The 13326-nt window shown below is 48.9% G+C and overlaps 4 protein-coding genes across 4 annotated transcripts; 1 reads left to right on the forward strand and 3 right to left on the reverse strand.

The window, feature by feature from the left end:
- Positions 1-465: 465 nt before the first annotated feature.
- N7457_002992 (uncharacterized protein) lies at positions 466-1449 on the reverse strand (the record flags this gene model as incomplete). Its single annotated transcript, XM_057174038.1, has 1 exon — positions 466-1449. One exon carries the CDS (start codon positions 1447-1449, stop codon positions 466-468), a length of 984 nt encoding a protein of 327 aa, XP_057034189.1.
- A 1746-nt stretch (positions 1450-3195) lies between these two features.
- N7457_002993 (HoxN/HupN/NixA family nickel/cobalt transporter) lies at positions 3196-4997 on the reverse strand (the record flags this gene model as incomplete). Its single annotated transcript, XM_057174039.1, has 8 exons — positions 3196-3405; positions 3464-3822; positions 3886-4031; positions 4097-4375; positions 4433-4518; positions 4576-4648; positions 4718-4728; positions 4791-4997. 8 exons carry the CDS (start codon positions 4995-4997, stop codon positions 3196-3198), a joined length of 1371 nt encoding a protein of 456 aa, XP_057034190.1.
- A 1155-nt stretch (positions 4998-6152) lies between these two features.
- Positions 6153-7316, reverse strand: N7457_002994 (uncharacterized protein; the record flags this gene model as incomplete). The annotated part of the gene is made up of 1 exon (XM_057174040.1): positions 6153-7316. One exon carries the CDS (start codon positions 7314-7316, stop codon positions 6153-6155), a length of 1164 nt encoding a protein of 387 aa, XP_057034191.1.
- A 3684-nt stretch (positions 7317-11000) lies between these two features.
- On the forward strand, positions 11001-12931 carry N7457_002995 (dicarboxylic amino acid permease agtA; the record flags this gene model as incomplete). Its single annotated transcript, XM_057174041.1, has 5 exons — positions 11001-11145; positions 11196-11253; positions 11332-11338; positions 11391-11551; positions 11602-12931. The coding sequence occupies 5 exons, from the start codon at positions 11001-11003 to the stop codon at positions 12929-12931; spliced, it is 1701 nt and encodes a 566-aa protein (XP_057034192.1).
- Between the last annotated feature and the right edge of the window lie 395 nt (positions 12932-13326).

The following is a 13326-nucleotide window of genomic DNA, read 5'->3' on the forward strand; positions in this document are numbered from 1 at the left end:
TGGTAGAAGCTACAGTAGTCGAAATGAATGGTTTGGTCCTAATGTTCATCTTCATAGCTGGAGAGCTAATTCTATATCGAGTCTATTGAGACTCTGAATTGGAACAAGAATTGTCGGGCTATGGTGTGTGATAGAAAGACTGCGGTGCTGCTGCCATTGCAATTTTGGCCAAGAAAAGAGGAATCAGGCGTCTTGGAAAAATGGCAAATCGGCTTTGATGGTTCATGGTACCAGGTGTGATGTTGATAGGAAGCTGTTTGATGAAGTAGAACAACAAAGCCTTTGAGACTTATGGCCCAGATGTCAGAACTGAGAGGAAGACTGTGAGCAGTGACAGGGATTTCCCAAATAAGATCTGCCAGTATAGAGGGAAGCCCCAAGGGAGATGGCTGGCATAGTAGATGGTGCATGATGCATGGTCAAGAAAGAAAGACCAACGTGGTTGGATTCTGCTTGTCATAGCTCTCATAATGGAAGCTGGATCGGACTCAGCGGATGATTGTTATATTTGCATGGTTGCACGGTGTAGGGTGGAAAACGAAGATTTTGGTTCGTGGTTTTCACATCAGACGATGGATGGTAATGGTAATGGTAATGACCGTTGTGGCTGCATGGTCCTGAACAAGCTTGAAAGAGCCATAGCATGATGGCTGGCTTGCTGTGATGGTTGATTTGTAGTGACTGGCTTGGTAGATGGGGGACGATGAAGACCAAGGAACCTGCTGTGATGATTGGCTTGAGGTTGATGATTGACTTGTGGGTGATGGTTGGTTTGTGGGTGATGATTGACTTGAGGTTGGTGATTGACTTGAGGGCGATGACTGGTTTGTGGGCGATGATTGACTTGAGATTGATGATGGACTTGAGTTTGATGATTGACTTGAGGCTGATGATTGGTTTGTGGGTGATGATTGACTTGAGGTTGGTGATTGACTTGAGGCTGATGATTGGTTTGTGGGTGATGATTGACTTGAGGCTGATGATTGGTTTGTGGGTGATGATTGACTTGAGGTTGGTGATTGACTTGAGGGCGATGACTGGTTTGTGGGCGATGATTGACTTGAGATTGATGATGGACTTGAGTTTGATGATTGACTTGAGGCTGATGATTGGTTTGTGGGTGATGATTGACTTGAGGTTGGTGATTGACTTGAGGGCGATGACTGGTTTGTGGGCGATGATTGACTTGAGATTGATGATGGACTTGAGTTTGATGATTGACTTGAGGCTGATGATTGGTTTGTGGGTGATGATTGACTTGAGGTTGGTGATGGACTTGAGGTTGGTGATGGACTTGAGGTTGGTGATGGACTTGAGGTTGGTGATGGACTTGAGGTTGGTGATGGACTTGAGGTTGGTGATGGACTTGAGGTTGGTGATTGACTTGAGGTTGATGATTGGTTTGTGCGCGATGATTGGCTTGAGGTTGGTGAGTAGTTTGTGGTGCATGGCGCATGGTCAAGGCAGAGAGACCATAAGTTGTGACTGTCATGATTACATGACAGGAATGACCCATTGATGTAATCAGATTGTGTGTTCATTGTAGGGTAAAAGGTTGTCACGGCAGATGGTGGGCACAGGGAACGGTGTACGGTACGGGGTGGTCATAGTCGAAGGTTGTTGAAGATGGGCAAGGCTCATAGTGGCAAGTTGTAAATGTGGGTTCGAGATGCGAAGGCTCAGAGCGAAAAGGCAAGGCCAGAATACATAGTCATGACTATGGATGTTCCAGATGAAAGCCCAGAACCCATAGGTAAGGCTAGAACGGACGGCTATAGCTGTGGAAGTCCCAGAGATAAAAGTCCGGGGCTGACTGGCAGCACTAGGAGGGTTGCAACTGTGGATGTTCAAGATGTGAAGACCCAAAATAGACGGACAGGGCCCGAAAAAGGATTGCTGTGACCGTATTGTGATTGTTCCTGTGGATGTTCCCACCATCATATCTAACAATAAGTAAGCGACACATCCTTCCAAGGTTGTTGGGGGGAAAGGGGAGTTATCGTCTATATCAAGAAGATCAAGGGCCAATGATTTAGGACCCATAGGAGACGGTTTGAAATGTTGGATGGTGGGCACAGTGGACAGTGGACAGTGAGTAGTGGACAGTGGATGATGATAGGTATATGTGAGTTGGTTGCTGGTCAAACCCAGGAAGGATAAAAACATGGATGTTGACAACTTCAAGCAGACAAACATCAAGAAAAAGGCATGGACTATGTGGTCAATCACAGAACAGTTGTTGGCACTGTAGATGGTTGTTGCTGTCAATCAACACTGTGTATGATCCCACCACCAAACCTAGGAATAAGTAAGTATACGTATCCTTCTTTGGAGGAAAGAGGGATGTGATGAAAGATCAAACCAATCAAGGGCCAGTGATGGAAGGCCCGTGGTAGAGGGTTAACATATTGGATGGTGGGCACAGTGAACATGGGCACAGTAGATAGGAGTTATGGTGGGTGGAGGATGCACTGGATAATGATCTTAATGGATAAAAAAGAATAAATGGATATATGCAGATGACATCAAACATTGATGGATGAAAGGATTGATAGGTTGATAAAAGAACAAACAAGTAGACGTATAGGTGAACAAGGATATGATAGAAGATCATCACTGTGAATGTTGTTGCCCCTGTGGGGGTCCCACCATCTACCTGAAACTAAGTCAGCATGCCTACTGTCAAAGATGGATGAAGGGTAAAAGGTGTGGTCCTATATGATTGACATGGTGTGTGACCATAGCTGCCTGAGGTCATCGGTGCCTGAGGTGGAAGGTAGAAGGCGGAAGGTGGATGGTAGTCAGCGGGGGGAGGGGAGACCCCGAAGAAAACAAAAGTTGGAGGAGAAGAAAAGAGGAAAAGAGAAAGACTGGGGGGAAGACCAGTATTTATACCCGGGGGAGGGCTGAAGGCGATTGGGGACTTGGGTGGGCGACAAGAGGTGCCTTCCCAAAAGGGAAGGTTGACTGAAGCAGATTGGACGCGATACTGAGGTGGAACGCTCTTTCCCAGATGGGACCTCCATAGGGCAATCTCCCTGAGCCTCAGGCACCTTCGTTGATCTTCAGACACCAACAGTACCTATCTTACCCATTGACTTGGATACGTGGTCTACGGGGGCCATGGGAGATATGTTGAGAACACTTCCATTTCAAGTCTAAAACCCGGCTTCTACTAGCTAGCACCACCCAAAATTATAAAATGTGCTCTTCAATCCTCGGCTCGGCAGTCTCCTTCACAGCAACCCGAGACCAAGCTCCTTTAGCATCCACTGTAGTAGTGCCTCCGTGCTGAGTACCAGCCGTCGTCTCAGCCACGAAGGGATTACTATCAGCAACATCGTCAGGGGTGTCATCTTCATCCCGATACCGCTCTTCATCATTCACAACATTCTTGCCATGTCGCTGATCCATCCACCTGCGCCATGGTTTGTAAAACCCAGACACTCAACCCGCCAAATACAATAAAGCAACCGCAGATACCACCACCAATAGCATCATAGTAGTCACCGGCAACTTGGACGCCGTCCCAGAATTTGCCTTTGGCATCGGTAACATTCAAGATGAGACTGAGCAGCTGGATCACGCCAATGACGATCGCCACGATGACGGTGAGTGTGGTCAGTACGATGGAGTAATATAGGAATGCGACGGGATCACGGTGGTTATTGTGCGATTGTGGGAGCTCATCTGGATCGCTGACTGTTGATGCACTGTCTGAGGCGGTGCTGGCTGGCTTCTTCGGGAGGAAATTCGCCGCTGGTTGGATGTATAGAGCGAACATCAGGGCTCCATCGATTGTGTCCAGGAGACACATTCCGGCTGACACGTGTTAGACAAATCCAGGACTTTGGGATCCATCGGGTTGGATGCGAGGGTACTAACCGGTGAACAGAGCCGGGAGAATGAGAATCACCCAGAAAGAGGTTCCCTTGGCTGCCTCGATTGATGAGATCCCAAGCAGAGCGATCTCAGAGGAGGTGTCGAACCCAAGACCAAAAAGGATCCCAAGGGGATACATCTTCCATGGACTATGGATAAATTAGAAATTATCGTGGGACACATGAGGCATGGACGGCTTGCATATCACACATACCGATCAATCAATTTGAACATCTTCTTCAGGATTGAGAACAGGATTCCTCCTCCCTCAATCTTCCATGCTTCATCTTCACGGCCCTCAGGGAGGCTGAAGACCTTTTGCATCTGTTTGACGAGTTTGTATAGAATATATGCATTCATCAAACCCAGCAGGATGAGGAATGCAGCGCTCACAGAGGTGCCAATGATCCCACCAACCGTGCTGAAACTGTCAAAGCGCGAGGAGACAGCGGCCGCAGTAGCTGCAACAACAATAGATGTGATGATTACAATACTGGATTGGATGGGAATTAGATTTGATCCTGCGTGAAGACAGAGTGGTTATGCTCACGTTGAATGACCAAGTGAAAAGAATGTGCCCACGGTAACGGGCTTTTGTCCAGTGGCCAGGAGTCTTCTAGTCATTAAGTCGATAGCCTATAGACCGTATTGTTAGCTACTGAGTCCTCTTCAAACTAATCGGGTTTGACACACAGAGATATGGTCGGCATCAAACGCATGTCTCAACCCGAGGGAATAGGCTAGGGCAGCTGTCGAAACCAACGAGCTATACATGGAATTAGTATCTAGAATTTCCTTTGAGTTACCGAATGCTAGTAAAGCATTGAAGACTCACGGGTGATAACTCTACAGAGCCGTTAGCTAACGGAAGTTCAATATCACAACTAGGGCCTCATCGCAGAACATACGAGTACAATGGCTGCCGCAACCCAAACTAGAATATTCAAAAAGGTAATAAGTGCGATTATCCCAAGAGCACGCAGAGGAATCTTTCTGATGCCAGGTATCTTGCTATGCGAGCGCTCAGCTTTGCGAAGCAGTGGCTGTAGACTCCATTTGTGGTCGTCCAAACCGCGCGGGTCTGCCATGTCGGCAGGCTCATTAAACGCCGACATTGTGGAATTCGCTGCTTGAGCAGTGTTTAGCCCGAGTGTCTGTAACGGAACATTTAATATTTAGGAAAAGGTAATGATAGAGCGACAGGCTACCTAAGACTCAAATTGCAAACCCAGAAGAGGGGTTCACATCGAAAGCTTAAGCAGAGGCCGGAGATAACACCTGCCAAGACCGTCTCGGCCAAGCAGACGTGGAAGGGTTTTTAGAAAACAAAGCACTCTGCTCTACGGAGCTCCAGGGACAAAATTTGCTGCGAGAGAGAGAGAGCGTACAGCCCTATCGTGTGGATATCCACTTTCTACATTGAATGGGTCATGTGATAGGCTGGCAGAGGGTTGGCGGAGAGCCCCGATGATAGGATTATTCACAAGTTGGATTCCCATGTGCTAATTTCATGCTTTTGCCTAATCTTATTTACTTACTTGCCTAATATCTTGGCATTGAGACTATCAATCCTTCGCCGTTTCGGTGATTGGGTGAGGTGGGTAACTGTCTCAGTTCGCCGGTCGCCGCCAGAATCAAGGCCACGACCTCGGCAAACACAAGGAGAGCCACCGGTTCAATGGAATTGGATATTGTAGGGCTAGCATCTATACATTGTGGGGTTTTTAAGTCGAACGGTTTACCATCTCTTAGGGGTAATGGTGCGCTTGGTTCTAAATTGAAAAGGAATTGATATTCATGATCGTCAGGTTGTAAATATATATATATACATCACGAATTGAAAACGTTGAGACTCCCCTGACAGGGTCCGTCATTAACAGGTTTTGAAGAAAATCATTATCATTTCATCATTACTTCTGGCGACTATCATGGTGCCCAGATAAGTGGTTGCCACCGGTCTGGAATACCAGGGTCTTTGTACCCAGCATCGCAAGACCGGCTAATCTGTCCTTCACCAAAATGGCCTGTGAGGGTCCAAGATTGATGGAATCAGATATGGGGAAGGCATAGAGACGATTCAACAACACAGGCTGGATGGCAGTCTCTGCTGTGCCTTCGTGACCCAGCTTACCAAGCTAGGCTTTAGCAAGTCCGATGAATGGCATTGGAGCCATCGGCGAGTCTAAACCTCACGACAAGGTATGAAGACTGTCGTGTTTTTGACAGTATGTTGTTTTTAAATTTATTTTTGGCTTTGATCCAACTAAGAATCAAGCACAAGCAGCAGCCAGCACAGTCGGCGAGGGAGTCCACTTGGTGACTCTGGGTTGCACACGGATATCCTTACTGACAAGGATATTCCACTCGTTTCGCGTGATGGGAGTGACATCTGACGCGGAAAGAGGTGTTTTGGGCCCCCTCTTGTTCTGTCCTCGCATTTTGGATGGCGGAGGTTGTCTCCGACCACGCACAGTCTGGATCGGTGACCTCTTCACCTCGCGAGGGCGCTCGGCCTTCACCCGAATCGGGATGGGATCGGCCTTGGGCTTCGCAATGATCTGCTGGGGTTTGACGTGCGCTTTCGCCTGAACCTTGACTGGTACTTTTACCGGGGCTTTGACTGGAATGTCGACCTGGGTTATTCCAATTTTTGGTTGAACTATCGGTTGGACTGGAATGGTCTGTTGGACTATCGGGTGAACGGTCGATTGAACTTTCGCCTGCAATGGAAGTATAATAGCATCCTGGTTGTGGAAATTCTTGTAAGCAGCTGCGACGGCAGTAAGCTGCTCATCTGGGACATCGAGCTGCTCATATACGCGATGAAAGAAAGCTTTGGTGAACGGGCGACCGGCGAAATCTGCGACTATACGGTGGAGCAGCTGGATGCAGGATGAGATGGATTGTTCGTCGTTGCGGGAGAAGGGACGGTTAGAAAGAATGCACATGCGGCGCTTGAAGGTATAAATGCGGTCCATGTTGAGGAGAGTGAGACCCTCCTGGCTGAAGACGACTTCGTTCTGGAGGATCGATTGTTGGACGAGGTGGTCGTTTGCCTGGCGCTCATACTGGCTTCGTCCAAGGGCATCGGTCCAGCTGGGGCCGAGGGAGAACTTCTTTGAGGCTTTGGCAATGACTCGTTCAAGGAATCGCCATGCTTGTGACTCAATGGGGTGCACGGGGATGATCATCAAATCGGAGGGCTGGCCGGTCGGATAGGGCTTTCCGCGGCCAAGCAGGAGGGTGACGTGCATCATTCTTTGCTGAAGCTTGATAGAAATGAATTCTAGTGCTGGAAGGAGGGAGGGTGTAACTGTCTCGGAATCGAAGCTGAATTCTGGGGAAAGGGGCGGAGAGATCATGTCGTTCGTGAGGGTTCTTGAAGAATTGGGGACATAGATGCCCGTTGGGCGGGGGAGACGCATAACACCCATGATTGAATTGGAATCGAATAGGGAGCAGAAGGAGTCCAGATGAGGGACCCCCTATTCTGTTTCGTTGAAGAGATCGAGGTGATTCTGGATGACTGCCATCTGATATAGGACCATCCCACAATGAGTTCCCCGCATCTCTTCAGTCTTTAACAAGAATCGAATTCATTTCTTTCCTAATGATACTAGATTCCATTTCCAATCTACGAATCACAATTCTTCGATCAGCGCGATAAAAATACTTGTAACCGCTGCGGCGTTCAGCGGCCAATAAAAAGCCTCGATTGATCGCTGGGCTCGCACTTATGCATGCCACAGCAGCCAGGCACATTCACCTCGTACCAACAGCCAACTTGCGCTTTGGACTCGCAGACCAGATGGCCCCCACATGCAGACTCTCATCACATTTCCCGCCCATGGTGTTGGTGAAGATGGCTTCCATCGACAGGTTGAAAGAGTGCCCTAGCTGCTAGCTTCGGACGTGTCTCCACGAACATGCTTCGATGACAGCAACTAGTGCTTCCTTTGAATTGGTAGCGGATATAAGGCTATGTTGACTGGCTCCGTCTCCTTGCTCACTACATATGCGTGGTTGGAAGGATTGACTACGGAGTACTTCGTACGGAGTACATCTTCGAATGTCAGCAGGGTGTCCATTGTCTATTTCTTCTCAGTTGGTGCCACCTCCATAACTAAATACGAGTCATTCCCCCGGTGTCCAGTTGCTCTCACTGTACTAACACAGGCCGCCCCTTTTTCACCCAGTCCAAACCCAACTTGGAGATACGCCGTCGGAGGCTGAACACCCAGTAAGCGGCTGACTCCCACATGTGAGAAAGAGCATCCAGGTTAAACCTTTACTTCCCCCTCTAAGGCCAATCAATACAACCGTTGATACGGAATACCCCGTACAGGGGAGGCCTGCATGAACCCACCCATCAGCCTTGAGAGGGAGTGTTGCTCCGTCTTGCCACCGCCATGTTGCTGGTAATCGATTCACCCAAACCTTGTGGGTCACACTCTGCATCTGCAGCCCTTGACATTGGAGGAATGAATATCCGGTCTAGCCGATAGCCTCATTTCTTTCGGCAGTGTCACGACGCTATATATTGCCATAACATCGATGGGCTCATATAAAGAGCCCTCTTCCGCATATTCGAAATTAACCAGATCCCCATTGGCTTCTCGCAGTGTTGGCAAGAAACCATTGTGACGGGTCAGCGGAGCTCAGGATCCTGGGGGCAGCATCTGAAGTTCGCTTCATTTGCTGGCCTATTTGTGGTCATTGCCTAGTAAGCGCAATCTCCAGGTGGGTATATCATTGGCATTACCTAAATGCCCACCGAGTAGATAGGTGCCTAACCGATGCCATTCTAATCCTCGACCTCGATGCAAATACGGAGTACTCTGTCAGGAGATTACTCGGGCCCTCTATTACTGTGGTGGCCTTCTTGATCACCTCGTTCTTTGCTCCCCTTTTTGGAATTCTCTGTCTTTACATTCTTGCTTCGCCTTTCCTGTCGACCAAACTACCAGAAACCCTTTTTGAATGTTGTGGGCATTTGGGAGATACATCGTGAGCCCCTCGGGATCTTCCACTGCAAACCTGGAAGTGGTCTACTTGCCAGGTCGTGAAGACGCTTTGGTTCTTCGGCTGATCGATTACTGAGATAATATGGAATATCTTAGCCGCACGTTCCTAGAGTTCCAGTGAGTTTACTCTACTGATAATGCTTATTTCCAACCGCCGAGTCCACACCGGAGAATGGGAATAGCTACTCGGTATGTACTTCGCACTCCATACGTGGGTACCTCGCACTCCATACGTGGGGTCCAGGTATTGGGGACCCAACTGCCACAGGTCACAAACAAATTACCGATGTCGGCAAGTTCAACAAAGGAGCGGACTCAACAATCGAAGTGTGAAAGGATGCCTGCTCCACGTCTAAGCACTCCGGACACCGCTCGAATTTCGGCACCGAAGTTAGCGCTCTTTTGCTCTATCGGAGTTTCTTCTTCCCAAGCGAGGCGTATTTAAGGATTCACCGGCGTACCGAAAAAATTCAAGAAAAGTGGCGCAAAGAATGGAACGAATCCGCCATGTAGGCTGGGCATTTCCACTGTTGCTGGCCAGGAGTAAACCAAATAACATGCTTACTGTGAGAGTTTATTTCCCACAGTAAGATGGCGAGGACGATCGACATATTCCGCAGGACTACTCTGGACCCCGTACGGTTGGCTATTCTATATCCCACATCCGAAAAGAAGCCCGAGCAACCGGGTATTATGTTATGATATGCACCCCTGTTCCTTCGTATGTTGTACCCCAACTACTGATTCCACCAGGGGGGTCCCTGGCAAATGGGACGGGAGGTCTTTGAGAAAAGTCAGACCCCCAGGAACCCCCGCCAACCAGTTATTTCCCCCATAGATTAACGAGCAGGCCACGCCGCCGCCAAGAGAGATAAGTTGCGATTCCTACCGGACAATCTGTGCGCTTTCTTACTTCTGATTGGCCGAACCACAGACCATGGGGTTTAATGGAGATGCCAAGACCCGAAAACGTGCATCTGGTTCCCTGTTCAGGTTAGCGTTCCTGTGCCAAGATTAAATTCCGTCTTGGCAAGGGCCGTCCCTAGAGTTTGGCAGATAACAATTTGGATAATTCTTTTTGCATTGGGTATCAAGTTCTATCGGGTGGCTGACTCCAGGAGGTGGCGGCTTTTGGTGAGTTTTTGTGCTTTTTTTTTTTTCCTTTTTTTTTTGGGGATGTCAGGGTGTAACCGAGGCTCACGTGAATGGCTTCTATGTATTCTAGCAGTATTGATAGATCTGTCTTTCTTTTATAACTACCTACCTAAGATATTCCCCCCTTTTGTTAATCATTTATAATCGACGGGCATGGCTTCGAGAAAACTAGAATCTGGGGAACCCCGGGGGGGTCCGAAAGCCAACCTAAAAATTTCAGGTAAAAAGCCGATGCAAACCGCGCTCTTTCTCCCCGCAGAGCCATGGCCTCCCCCCGTCTTGGCGGGTCTCCGCTTTTGGGTTTTCTTAGTTTCTCTTATCAACGTCAAATGGGATGATCCTGTATGTACTCGGTATCCCCGTGAGTACTCCGTATACAGTAAGGAGCTCTCTCGAAACGGCTATATACAGTAAGTAGCCCCCTAAGTACCTCTGCCGCATGTAGAGCCTCATAAGGCTTTTTCGGGTCCCTCTGTTCAAGAAGGGCCTAGACATGTACCGTATGGATGTAGGTAATCCATGGAGCACAGCCGCCACAGTGTGGCTCGAAGTACAAAAAGTACAAAAAAAAAAAAAAAAAACCAGAAACAAGAAACAAGAGTGGGTTGATACTCCGTACAGAAGAGTGCAACGTTGAGAGGATTTTAATTATTTACCCCATGAAATAGTCTTGGCCACGCAAGTCCGAGATGTTTCCGTTCGTGGATACTCCCTCTGAGGTAGTATTTAATTGTGTTTGGTCCCCCGGTCTCTCCAGCTCTGGCTTCAGGGCGTTTTTCCTTTGCTTATCTCTCGTGTGCCTGCCGCTCTTGGCCTTTCCCTTAAATTCTTGGCTTCCCTCGTACCTCTTCCATCTCTCACCTCCCATCTCCCTTACTTTACTTCCAATCTCGGGCTTTCCCCTTTCGTCTGCGCTGACCACGGCGCGTCGAACACACCATGGAGAAATCCGTCAAAATCGAGGATTACTCGGAAACTCCTGTCACCAAGCAGATGAGTGAGGAGATTGAGAATGGCGGATTGAATGACCCCAACCATGTCGGCCTGCAGCGTGCACTGAAGGCCAGACACATTACTATGATTGGTACGGACAATGCTGTATCCCAATGACGAGACACTCGCTAACAGTAACAGCTATCGGTGGTGCGATCGGTACTGGTTTGATTATTGGAACCGGCGAGGCTCTCGCAAAGTAAGTGGTTAACCCCCTCCATGCCTGCAATGGCTGCACATTCTTGAGATCGAGGCTAACCAAAACTTTTTTTAATAGGGCTGGCGTAAGTGACTTGACAATTGACTTTTCGTGAACCCTCTTGCTAACTTGAATAGCCCGGTGCAATCTTGATTTCTTACGCGTGGGTTGGTTTCATTGTTTACCTGGTTATGTGCGCTCTCGGAGAAATGGCCGCCTGGCTCCCATTGCCGTCTGGCTTCACTGGTTACGCCGTCCGATTCTGTGATCCTGCTCTTGGTTTTACCCTCGGTTGGACGTACGTATCTCGAATCCCTCGCCATGTGATGTCGGCTAACGTTAATCCAGATACTGGTTCAAATATATCATCTTATCACCAAATCAAATGACTGCTGGTGCGATGGTCATCGCGTATTGGATTCCACCGGAGAAGGTCAACGCGGGAGTATGGATCACCATTTTCCTAGTCATTGTCGTCGCGATCAATTACTTCGGTGTGAAATTCTTCGGTGAATTCGAGTTCTGGCTCTCTTCATTCAAAGTAGTCGTCATTGTCGGCCTGATTCTCCTGTCCTTCATCCTCATGCTTGGTGGTGGCCCAGATCATGACCGCAAAGGCTTCCGCTACTGGAAGAGTCCCGGTGCTTTCAACACCTATGTGATGGAGGGCGCACCTGGTCGATTCTTGGCTTTCTGGTCGACCATGGTGTCTGCTACATTCGCCTACCTGGGTACTGAGCTGGTCGGAGTGACAGTTGGTGAGGCTCAGAATCCCCGCAAGACAATCCCTCGCGCCATCAAATTGACCTTCTACCGAATTCTGGTATTCTACGTGGTGAGCGTGCTTCTCGTTGGCACTCTAGTTCCCTACAACTCCCCCAAGCTTCTCTTCGCTCTTGGAAGTGACAACAAGGCCAAGGGTTCCGCCGCAGCATCGCCCTTCGTGGTTGCTATCGAGCTTGCCACCATCCCAATTCTGCCCCACATCCTGAATGCCTGCATCCTGCTTTTCGTCTTCTCGGCAGCCAACTCCGATCTGTACATCGCCACCCGTACCATCTATGGTCTGGCCCGCGAGGGCAAGGCTCCCAAGATTTTCGCCCGTACCGATCGCCGCGGCGTCCCCGTTTATGCATTGGCCATTTCATCCGTGATCGCTCTGCTAGCCTACATGAACGTCAGCAGCGACGCCAAGACCATTTTCAAATACTTCGTGAACCTGGTCAGCATCTTCGGTCTGTTGACCTGGATCTCCATCCTGGTGACCCATATCTACTTCGTGCGCGCACGCAAGGCCCAGAATATCCCCGATGAAAGCCTGGCCTACAAGGCACCCTTCGGTGCCGCGGGCTCCTACTTCGCTCTTGCTTTCTGCATCATCGTTGCTCTCACCAAGAACTTCGATGTCTTCATCCACAAGCCCGAGTCGTATGGAAACTTCGACTACAAGAACTTCATCACCGCTTACCTTGGCATCCCTCTGTATCTCATCATGATCTTTGGTTATAAGCTCGTGACTCGCTGCAAGGGCGTGGACCCCGCGACCGCCGATCTCTTTACCGGCAAGGACGAGATCGATCGCGAGGAGGCGTTATATCTCGCCCGGAAGGAGACCGAGGCAGAGAAGCACAACGACGCAAGCTGGTTCTACAAGAACTTCGTGTCGTGGCTATTCTAGTTTGCTATATACCTTTTCTTTCATTGTTGTGGAATTTGAGCGTTCTCTATGCTATCATAATCTCTATGGACGGGCCATTATCATCTTATTTTCCCATTAGATGTCTCGATGATTACGAGAAATGATATTCGTTTCATGATTCTTTTACTCCTGACTCTGTATCTTGTTCTATACCAGCAATTATCAGGTCTATGTGCCAAGGTTGTATTTGATCAACTTCTCCAATGTGGAAAAGCAAAGGACATAGGGTGCGTGGGTGGATGCTCCCGGGCGGTGCTGCACACTCCTCGCATCGTAAAGGCTATTGGATCATCTTTTATTGGGCCAAAGAAAGCCTGGAAAAGCCATTCGTAAAGCCTTAGCTCGGGGCTTAGCTGCGTCTCGCAACAATACGA

This window comes from Penicillium paradoxum (genome assembly GCF_028828445.1).
Source record: "Penicillium paradoxum strain IBT 22861 chromosome Unknown utg000003l_segment0_segment0, whole genome shotgun sequence".
Lineage (NCBI taxonomy): Eukaryota > Fungi > Ascomycota > Eurotiomycetes > Eurotiales > Aspergillaceae > Penicillium > Penicillium paradoxum.